The sequence below is a fragment of the Prunus avium genome, chromosome 5, assembly GCF_965620075.1.
Source record: "Prunus avium chromosome 5, drPruAviu1.hap1.1, whole genome shotgun sequence".
In the NCBI taxonomy this organism is placed as follows: domain Eukaryota; kingdom Viridiplantae; phylum Streptophyta; class Magnoliopsida; order Rosales; family Rosaceae; genus Prunus; species Prunus avium.
In genome coordinates this window covers 22,836,439-22,847,969 of record NC_142288.1, presented here as the reverse complement: position 1 = coordinate 22,847,969, position 11,531 = coordinate 22,836,439, and the positions used below count along the sequence as shown (strand labels likewise).

Here is an 11,531-nt window from a genome sequence, read left to right as displayed (position 1 = left end):
GATCAGACCCAAGATTATATTTGTGAACAAAAGAAGCAAGCAGTTGTTTAACATATGGCTAATTTATTATTTATAGTTCCTTTATACTATGTTTGGATGAGGTACTTAGATATAAGATTTGGGGTATGTGTAACTCAATTTGAAAAAAAATCATATTTATGAGGAGGATAGATCAACCAAATCAATTGAAAAACATGAGATTTGATACTAATTGAAAAATGATGCAATCAAGCACAAACAAATTAAGTAGCATCTCAGTCACATCAATAGAATGAGTAAAACTCAAACTAAACTAAATTATACCTTATGTCATAGGCGGACAATATTCATTAGTGACGTTAGTGACGAACGAATATACCATAATAGTTGGTTCGATACTTAATAAGCCAACATCAAAAGTTGATTTGTGTCATGGAATGACATATTCATCATCAACATTATTGATGAATATAGTTGGTTTTATTCATTAGGAAACCAACATCAAAATGGAAATGTGTCAATACTAGATATATTGATTCAAATCATGAAAAAGGCTCCTGCAAAGTTAGTTCATTATAAAAAAGAACTAATTCATACATAGAAATAGAATGTAAAAGAAGAAAAGCTTTGAGCAAATACAAAGTTTTCAATGACTGCAACTTTTCAGTGTGAATCTTAAAGTGATCCAAATAGAGCATAAGGACAAGGGAGAGCGCCATGAATTTGGGAAGTCTCGTTTCTGTAGGAGGCTTAAGTACATCAATTGAAAAAAATTCATGGTACAGAGATTCTGACTTGTGCCAAGAAATAAATTAACCCAAAGCAAAATAATAACATAATGATCAAAAGAATCATATATCAAAGTGTCTTATGTCCATTGATGACAAAAAAAAAAATAGTTAAATTGACAAAATAGACGACGAGAAGAAGTCAAAATAGACAACAGAAAATATCTAAACAACAAAAGCAAAAGATTTGAAGTACTGAGTAATCATTTCAAGTCAAATCCAACATCCAATACGAAGTGAGCAACCCTAAATTCATAGCCAAAACCCATCAATATCCAATACGAAGTGAACAACCAAGAGGTCGAGTTGTTGAAAAAGATACTACACAATAAGCCAAAACAAAAACTGGTGAATGAAATCATAAATAATTGCGGAAGCAAAACCAAAATTGAAAACACAAAAACGACATGTTAATAGCAAAAACAAAACTCGTGCCATTTTATCCATCTCATTTGAGTTTCATTGAAGGATATTAAAAATCAAACCCTAAGGATGTTGAGTTGGCTCTGATACTGCATGTAAGAATACATCTCTAGGACTAGGAGCATATCAACATCACATAGGATTACAACATGAGTCTTAATACAACTGATAAATACAAACCCTATTATCTTGTTCTAATATGATAAACACAACATGTGATTATGCCAACTCACATAAGTCATCTTACATTGTATGTACGTATGTATGTAGGTAGGTTATACAAGGGTGGCAAAGAAGCAGATGAAGAGGAAGAACATGAAAAAGAAGATTATGGGAAGGAAGAAGAAAGGAAAGAAGAAAGGGGGGAAGAACACAAGAATATGCGCAATACCGTTGTAATATGCAGTCATTTTTCAACACAATGCAAAGAATTAAGGACGCTTCACCAAAGGGCACTTGGAGTTGCTTCAACAAACTCCATTTTGGCCACTAATATCAGCATTTTACAATGGGATGATTTCTAAAGATCAGTGCTGGAAATCGGAGAGTGACATCCATAACATCATCAACTGCTACAACTCAAGAACAATGAGTTTTAATTTTGGTAGCACCTCTGCATCGTTGACAACAGAAGACATTGCTGAAAATTTGGGACTTCCACCAGAAGGTGAAGAAGTAGAAGGATCAAGGGGATACAAATCAGATTTTACGGAAAGATATTTCAACGTCAGATTAGTGTCCAAAAAAATGGTGGATGTTGCTTTGGAAAGAAGCATTGAAAGGGAAAAGAAAAATAGATGCAGAGGATGTTGTACGTCGGATTTTAATAGAATTATGTATTACCTTCTTATTATGTAACTCAAACCACATGGCGACATGGATTGTTATACAATATTGTGAAGATTTAGAAAATATTTCAAGATATTCATGGGCAAAAGTAGCGGTTGACATTCTACACAGGGCATTGAAAACAAAGGCCAGCCAGTTGAAGTCGTGTTCTGTTCCTGGATGTGTGGTTGTCATAATGGTAATTGACATACTATTTCGCACACTTATCTTCCTAATGCTTAAGAGTGTCTACATCCACGATTATAATTATTTTTCATTTTTATCATAACAGCTTTGGTTGTGTGAGAAAACAAACCTTATACAACCAATCAAAGGAAGGGAGGGACACACACCAGCTCTCGTAAAATGGAGAATGCATGAGCTACACTTGAAACTGAAACTGATAGATGTGGCAGACATTCAGGTAAATTTATACTTTATAATATATTAGCATTTACATAATGATTGTTATACAATACAGTGTAGTTGTAATTGTGATGTCGTAGCACATACACTATTGCACAAGGAATTACTTGTAGATGCTGATATTCTATTTGTCTGCATAATGCAACTCTTCAGTTGAGCTTTAAGAAGGACAAGGAGAATAAGAAGAAAAAGAAGAAAATCAAAAAACAATCGAAGAAGCTAAAAGTGATGGACGAGAAGAATGGGAAGAAGGGGAAAATGTGTTTGATGATACAGTGGGCTCATTGGATTACGAACTTCGAGCTCAAAAGACACAAAAGGAATTCCCCCCAGCTGCCACTTTTTCGAAAAAGTTGAACAACGACAATGAGGACTTGGAGAAAAAAATTGAAGATTTATGGGAAACTATTCAAAATGCAAGTGCGGAAGTTGCAAAAGCTCTAAGGAAAAGTGAATAGGCTAACTGAAAAGTTAGAGATAAGGAAGGAAAAAACAAAACAATTTAGGAGAGAACTAAAAGAAGAAAAGAAGGAAAAGAGAAAGCTGAAAGAGGACATTGAGATCTTAAATGCTGAGAATAAATCATTATTTGAGTCTATGAAAAGTGTGGTGAAAAAGCTGGAACAAACTCTTGAAGCTGAAGGGGAAGAGGTGAAAAATCTAAAGAAGGAAAAAATGCAGCTAATTAATGAAAACCAAGGACTGAGAGATCAACTCAATCATGGGACTCCATGCACCTGTACACGATTGAGAGCAGACATGCAAATGGAGGTATCTCCCTTTCAATCCTATTTGGCAAGACTTGAGAAAAGCTTCATAACGAGGGGATTAGATCCTTAGTTTGAGTATGAACAAGGGGGCAAAAAGAAAAGGAAAGTAGAACATGGAAAAAAAAGAAACAAAAGGAAAATGCTCAATCTGATGCCAATCCTGCAGGCATTTGTGGATGAAGAAGTTATATCAATTGAGGAATTTGGGCCTTTTGAGCATTTTATGTCTTGGAATGTATCTGCACAATGAGGGTGTACCTGATATTTTTTATATTTTGCTCTGTTTTATTACATGCTTTATCTATATGGTTTAGTTAGTTTTCATCATCCTATTGAGAGAAGAACTCTTTCTTTATGTTTGAAATGGCTTTATATTGTAGGGATCCCTACTTATGGGATATAAATTAGTGATCGGAATCATTCAATTTTTATATTATCTTCCAAGGATTATACATGAAAAAATCAGTGGAGTCGAAAATTATATAGCAATTTGATAATCTACATTTTCATTTTAGTTTTATCTAATGTATTGTGTAGTTTGCACATTTTCGATAACCAAACAACTTTTGATATGAATGATTTTTTGAAGGAATAAAGAAACACTCGAACAAACTAAAAGTCATGGACGAGAAAATGGAGAAGAAGGGGAAATTGTGTGTGATGATACAATGGGATTATTGGAAGACGAACTTCGAGCTCAAACGACAAAAAAGGAATTCCTCCCAACTCCCACTACTTTGAAAAGGTTTAACAACGTCAACTTGGAAAAAAGCTCGGAAGATTTATGGGAAACTATTCAAAATGCAAGTGCGGAAGTTGGTAAAACTCAAGGAGTGATTAGGCTAACTGAAAAGTTAGAGAGTAAGAAGGAGAAAGCAAAAAAATTGAAGAGAAAGCTAAAAGAAGAAAAGAAGGAAAAGAGAAAGCTGAAAGAGGACAATGAGATCTTAAATGCTGTGAAGAAAGCATTCTTTGAATCTGTGGAAAGGGTAGTGAAAAAGCTGGAACAGACTCTGGAAGCTGAAAGGGAAGAGGTGAAAAACCTAAAGAAGGAAAAGATGGAGCTGATTAAAGAAAATCAAGAACTCAAAACTAAGTTCAATCAAGGAGTCAATGCACCACAATACAATTGAGTGAAGACATACAAATTGAGGTATCTCCAAATAAATCCTATTTGATTAGACTTGAGAAACCTCCTTCCTTATGTTTTGAAATGGCTGAATAAAATTTTCAAGCCTCAAAATTCAAACAAAGTTGACGTAAAGATAGTTGATCAGACAAGACAAGGCACAGTTCATTATCTGGCTATGAATATTGGAACTTGTAAGATGTGTGCGTTGTGCTTCGTTTTGATGGCATTTTGGTTATTGTAAAGAACCAACTACTTCAAACTGCCAAAGACATCAAGTTTACCAATGCTTCCTGTGCAGAGATGACTGGTAAAATTACATCACATGTCAAATGTTCAAGCTTCATAAAAATGGAGCTGCTACTGGCCACTGATCACATGCTGCCATATGCACATAAAAACCACCTATCCTATTAAAACAATTTCCCTGAAAAATTGACTGGTCATATTTGGTAGCCATGGTTGGAGAGGCTCCTTCAATATATGACCCTATAAAAGATGACAAAACCATTTCAATTTTCAAGCAATTGAAGTTAATTTCTACCCAAATGTGAATTAATTGTTGTAGTTCGAAAGAGATGACCTTTTACCACTTTGTTTCTTTTGGCACAATCAATTAAATAAAGTGAAAATAAATGACCCAAAGAAAAAGTGAAAATGAATTTACTTTCATGTTTACCATCACACGGCATGGCACACTCACCCACCCAAATAGTAGACATATCGTATCTTCTAGATGTGGCATTCCTATCGTGTTTGTAGTGTTCGTCTTGCATTCGTGTTAACCCGTTTTTCTTAACAAGTTGACATAACACGATACGATAAGAAAACGGGTAGAAAATGTCAAACACGAACACGACCCGTTACAATTCACGAATCAAACGACATATCGTATCTTCTAGATGTGGCATTCATGTCGTGTTTGTAGTGTTCGTGTTGCATTCGTGTTAACCCGCTTTTCTTAACAGGTTGACAAAACACGATAAGATAAGAAAACGGATAGAAAATGTCAAACACGAACACGACCCGTTACTTTTCACGAATCACACGACAGAGAGAAAGATAGTAGGAGAGTCGGGGGAATGGGGGAGGAAGAGAAGGAGAATAAAGAAGAAGGAATATATAAATTTATAAAAATGCCTCTGAGCTTAACGGATTAACAGATAATCGCAAATTTACACGACATGACCCGTTAGGATTTAGGGATCAACACGATATCAACACGACACGATAACTCGGACAATATTGTGAATTTGCGTGTGTTAAAGGGTCATGTACAATATTGTCATGTCAAGTCTAGTCTCATCTCTTGCTTGCTTCGCTTCAAAATCCCTCACAAACAAAACCCGCGATTTTTTTTTTATTCCTCCATAACTTTTTTCAAAAAAATTTCCCACAACACAACGCTTCGGAAGCCTACTGTCGTTTCAAAACCAAAACCTCAGACTTCTCAACGCCTCCATCTCTGCCAACAAAGGAGTTCCTCATGATCACGCTGTTGGGTCGCCTGTTTCTGGTAAGTTTCTCAAAGACTTGAACTTTTTTCGTTTTTGAAATCATGTGGGTTGAGTTCCTAATTTTTCTTTACATTGCTTGATTTTTGTGGCTTGTTGGGTAGTTGAAGTGACCAAAGATTTTGTCTTTGCTGGTGGGTTTTTTGGGTTTTAGGTTTTGAGTTAAGCTCTTCCAACTTTCGTAGTTTCTCTGGGTTTGATTTGGGTTTTTTTTCCAGATAGATGTGCGTGAAAAGCATTAAATTATCCGAATATAGCGAAGGGAGGGTTAAAGATATGCTTTCCATTTCTGGCAAAAAGATACCATACTTCGGCTCTCTTTTCACTTTATTCTTCAGCTTAGGTTGAGCTCGACGATTCTTCCAGTTTTGACTTCCTCTAAGGTGTACTGCGTCAGAGAATTGAACCCTCCGGGCTTCGCCATCTGGTGTGGAAACTGCTTTTTCGGAGCCAAATCAGGTCAGCTATGAATTAATTGGAGCATTGTTACCTATTTTTTTTCAGTTTTAATTTTATGCTCTGCTTGGATGCCGATAAATGAAGGAAAAGAAATGTTGTTGCTGGTTTTAGTCTGCTGGTCTTCTAGGAAGTTAAAGCTTATTAGTCCAATTATTTGTTATTACATGTTGGGCTACTTTTGTTGCATGTTCTTAGAAGATGAACTGGACATCACTAGGGATAATACATATTAGTATCAAAGGTCCTGTAACATTAGTAAATTGTTTTTTTAAATGTGTTTTTAAACAATTCAATTTATAAATGTTTTGGTAGATGATTCATTTATTAGTGTCTGTAATTAAGTAGCTAATTGCTGATTGCCAATATGTGTAACTTATGTATTTTAATCTGGTTTTCTTATTCAGAAGATGTTTCATTCAAGGTTGATGGATTGCTGCTTGAATTTCACTTCAGAATGACTGCAGCTTAATTAGATTTATAGTTTATAGTTTATAGTTTGATGGCTCTGATAGTCTTAGTCTTATTTTTGTTTCTGGATGTAGGTACTTGCACATGTTTCCTCACTGAACAAATTCCTTTATAAGGCGTCAGTCTAGAGTTGTTTTTTTTCCAGATAGTTGTGCGTGAAAATGGGGTTTCAGACACGACCCACGAGTAGAAATTTCAGCCAAGATGAAGTGGAAGATGATATTGCTAGCATTTCGCATTTGATTTCGACGCTGAGATCGGCATTTCTGACTTCTGATTTTGACCAAGTAGAAGAAAAATTAATAGCCAGAGAAACTAAACTAAAGAGGGAGATTATTAAGCTGAAGAGTGAGAATGAAGTGCTGGAGGAAAAACATCAATTTGATAAGTTGGAAAAGCTTAACCTTGAGGAAGAGCGAAATGCAGCAAATGAGAGATACAAGAAGCTACTGGAGGAGGTGATGAGGGGAGTGGGATCCAATGATAAAGTTACAATGTTGGAGCTCAGGAGGAAGAATGATGAGTTGGAGAGAGAAAAGAAGAAGCTTGAGGCTTTGCTTCATAGTAATTTTACAAGATGGGAGAACAACATTTCAAGGTTAGAGAAGGATACAGAGGAATTGATGAATGAAAGGCGTATGGGTTCAAGAAAAATGAGAGGAAGAAGAGGAAATGGTAGAATGATTGTTGATGGTAGAAAGGACAATTGTAGTGTAACCTGTTCCCCTGTCATAGATTTAGAGAATGTGGTTGAGTTGAATGAAAATGGAAGCGTTGCAGCTAGCGCTCCTTTGAGTGATCATTTGCATTCTAAAGGCAATGGACATCAGCAAAATTCAGGTATCAGAGAACTCTATGATATGTCATTTTAATCCATTCTAATTGCTTGCTGTTGGTTAACTGAATTTACTGTTTGAGTTTTGTTAGGCTTTATGAAGTATACATCAGTGTGTGTGAACTTTGAAGTACCTTGGTTAATTGCTAGTACTGTTATAGATATTACAACTTTGTTGTCATTAAAATAATTGTGAATACTCTTTAAAGGAACATCATAAATGTAGTACAACAATGATAATAGGTGTATATGATTATTCTTAGGGCCAGTTCTAACATGTTTTGCTAAATATGCAACGAATTATATTTGTCATCTTCAAAGTTTCCTGGAACCTTGTTGCCAATGTCTTTGCGATGCCTAACATAAATCTTCCATGCCAGGTGCTCGCAAATTTTCATCTGGAGGCGCTGGTTTTATTGTCTATAGTGATGATGATTGTGCACCCAGAGAAAATTCAGGTTTGTCTGGGGTACAAAAGAAACCAAAGTTTCTCAAAAGAAAATGTGCTTCATCTCTGAGCAGTGGTGATAAGGAGAATGGTGATGACAATTTTGAAGAGATGGAGCAACACTCTAAGTTAAACCTTGAACCCTTTGGTTCTAAGGTGAATCACTGCTCAGAAGCGGGTGTTACTTCCACTACTAATGACCCATCAAGTCGTGATCCAGTGAATTTAAGACAAGCTGAAGAAAAAATAGAGCCAGAACAGAAGTCATTGGAATTTATTAGGCCTCTTGCGGAGGCGAGGGTTGATTGTGATAGTGGCAGTTCTAGTTCCAGTTCTTATTTCTCTGAGGATGGCAAGAAACGTCAGTTTTTATACTCTTATGCGATGCAAAAGGTCAAAGAAAGAAAGGTAAATAAGAAATGACACATGTTGTTACTTGATGCATTTGAGAAAAATCCTGAAAGTGGGACAAATGTTGTTTCTGCTCTTGGCTCACAATAGACGTCATTTAAGTTGCATGCCATTAAATGTTCTGGTCATTTATTCTGTTTATGCTTCTTTGTGTGTATGTGCTGCTATACTCCAAATGAATATCCTCATGCATTTAACATTCCTTAGTTACTTGAGCTGTACAATACAAATTTGTGAGTACCAGTGGATGCTAAACCAAAGGAAGTGCAGTTGGCTTACAACACACTTGAACATATACATCGTATTAATTTACTTTCTAAATGAACTGTTATATTTTTTCACAATTACTTTTGCTGTCTGGATTTAAGTTTGTATCCAGATCCTGGAATACATTTACCTGCATCTGTATTCTTTTTGTTACAAAAAGCATAAAATAATTGAGCTATTCAGCAATAAAAAATGGGGTATTTTAGGGGGAGGTTCCTTTTATACCTGTTCCCCTGTTGATGCCTCAGGTTTTAAGCTTTTCCCAAATCCTAGGAAATTTATCATCAATGAGGTTCAACCTTATTGTTTCCAACAAGAGAAATTTGTATTGTATGTGTGGGACATATTTATTTTGAGTGATCGACTACTATTTCGAAATTTATCATGTTTTGTATTGTTGATAGTTGAGTGGTACTCTTTGATCAGCCATTTGTACTTGTTCTTACTGGTGTTAGTATAATTTGGTTTTGCACATATGCTTCAGGAATACATTTCAAGAGATTCTTGTATCTGAGGATCCATATGCGAGGCTAAAACGGAACTGTCAAGGAGATGTAGGTGTATGCTGGAGAACTTCTTTGTGACTGCAAGAGACCTATGAGTGGTACTTTGAGCACTTTTTTGAGATATGCTATATGCTTGACAGAATTTGATCTGAGCCCTTTACTTTTGCTATATTGTAATTATGAACTTATAATTTCGATGGGAGCAATACAAACCCGAGTAGTAGACAGTTTTCGTATTGGGCTGGTCAGTGAAATGGTGTTGTGACTAATCTGTTTACTAATTTGACTTTGCAGCTATGGTTGCTCTAGTTTCTATTTATATATCTCTTGCTTAGCTTTGTAGTTCTGAACCATTCAAACATGCAGCACACCATTGCAAATTGTTTCTGTGGTTTTTGTATCTGTTGCACTAGAGCACATGGTGAGTTTTATGCAGCCAAAGCAGGCAAACGCTATGAGGTTGCAATTTCAATACCAACATGCACTTTCATGTTTCTATTGCAGCAGATAATCAGGTTGAAATTAATGCCTGTTATTGCTTGAGCAGCTGCCAAGTTCCGATTGTAAATTTAGGGAACTGTTATTAGCAATTCAAAAATGTCATCATGTGCTTGGCCAATTTGCATGATGATTTTTTCGGAGTGCCAATACGATTGCATAAAACTATCAGGTTTTGTCTGCAGGTTCCTACTTCCAAATGTGGGCCCAACCACAGCTAAATAGTACCGATGGAATTGAGCCTTTTGCACAGTTGGGCTGGGCCCCAACCCAAATTTATACTTGTAGCTTCCACCACTTAGGCCCAACAATGGGTATTGACGTGGCATAGGTGAACCGTTGTTTAGCTCTCTCTCGGGACCCATGACGGGCCACGTGATAAAATCGTGACCACCTGTTGGTTTGCACGTGCAGCAGCCCATTTCTTGGACTTGTATATACGCGCACCTTGGAGCGCCACTTCTTCTTCTTAGCTTTAAATTTATCTTCTTCTTTTTTTAATTTTATTTTATAGCTAACAGTTTGAATTTATCTTAAAAATGAATAAAAACAACATAAATTGACCGCTCCCCCGCCCCCTTTAAAATGACAAAATTCTATGTGTTTTTATTTTTATTTTTATTTATTTTTAAATATAAGAGTTTTTATTGCTTTTGATAATGACAAAGTCTATAAGTTAGCTTTAGTTGGTTCAATTATTTATCAACGTGGACCGTCTTATTGTTAGGAATCTGATTTGATTGAAATGATCAAACGAAAATGATACTGTCTACCTTAATTTTGGGCTAATTTGTGATCATTATTGGCCAATTTTAATTTCTTTTTATTCAACTTTAAACAGGCCTTATCCCCATATTACCTTCACATCCACCCGAAGAACCTATTATAATTTTTTAATGGCACTTCCAAAAAAAGGCACCTCTACTAAAAAAAAAAAACGGATTCGTAAAAGTATTTGAAAAAGAAAGGGATATCGGGCAGCATTGAAACCTTTTTTGTTAGCGAAATCTCTTTCTACTGGAAGTTCTAAAAGTTTTTCGGTTCTCCTTTTACAAATAAAATTATTATGTTTTTAGGGAGTTTCTTTAGAAATAATTTTTATTAAGAATTAGTTAAGAAGTTCTAATCTCCGCTATCCATTAGATATGACAGTGAGTTATCTGACTACTGAGCTTCTTGATCCTTAATCAATCCTTAACAAAAACATCTTTAATTGAGCCAACTCATGTTTTTCTATGAAATTATTTTTTTTTGGCTGATATTAATTCTACCAAAATTTTAGGTCAGATTTATTCTAACACGTTGAAAACATGTGTTGGTCAGATTTATTAATTAACGCGAATTAATAATTTAACACGAAACCATTTAGTGTTAAAGTGAAACAACCCTCATACTTTACTTGACTGATTTATTGAAATTATGGTTTGTTTGTCCAAAAATGACAATTTCAATTCCAATTCCAATATTTCCAATCGAAACATGTGCAATAAATTACAATAGCAAATATATAATTTTTACCCTTAGTATGCATCCATCCATTTATCTTATATTATTGATTTGAGAGAATCTCCAACAAAATAAAAAACTGTATGATGCAAAGAATATTGGAAAAAAAATAATAAATACACAAAAAGAATCTTGAAATTTAACACATGTTCAATAATTACACATGACTAATAAGTGTAGAAACATAATTACACATCGGTTTAGTCTTATTCTTTTCATTTGACTATTGTATCGGTTCACTGGAGGACACGTTTAAGATTTAAATGTTCGAACGAA

The 11,531-nt window shown here is 35.2% G+C and overlaps 1 protein-coding gene and 1 pseudogene across 3 annotated transcripts; both read left to right on the top strand.

Moving 5' to 3' along the window:
- Nucleotides 1–1,450: 1,450 nt before the first annotated feature.
- On the top strand, nt 1,451–3,464 carry LOC148294519 (uncharacterized; annotated as a pseudogene).
- A 2,184-nt stretch (nt 3,465–5,648) lies between these two features.
- On the top strand, nt 5,649–9,593 carry LOC148294518 (uncharacterized). 3 transcript variants are annotated; one of them, XM_088252852.1, is made up of 5 exons: nt 5,649–5,859; nt 6,076–6,316; nt 6,930–7,624; nt 8,000–8,475; nt 9,230–9,593. In XM_088252852.1, the coding sequence occupies exons 3-5, from the start codon at nt 6,946–6,948 to the stop codon at nt 9,257–9,259; spliced, it is 1,185 nt and encodes a 394-aa protein (XP_088108978.1). In that variant the 5' UTR covers nt 5,649–5,859; nt 6,076–6,316; nt 6,930–6,945; the 3' UTR covers nt 9,260–9,593. The 3 variants fall into 3 exon arrangements, with proteins under 3 accessions (XP_088108978.1, XP_088108977.1, XP_088108976.1); XM_088252851.1 differs by having other exon boundaries at nt 5,650–5,859; nt 6,196–6,316; nt 6,859–7,624; XM_088252850.1 differs by having other exon boundaries at nt 5,650–5,859; nt 6,859–7,624.
- The last annotated feature ends 1,938 nt before the right edge of the window (nt 9,594–11,531 follow it).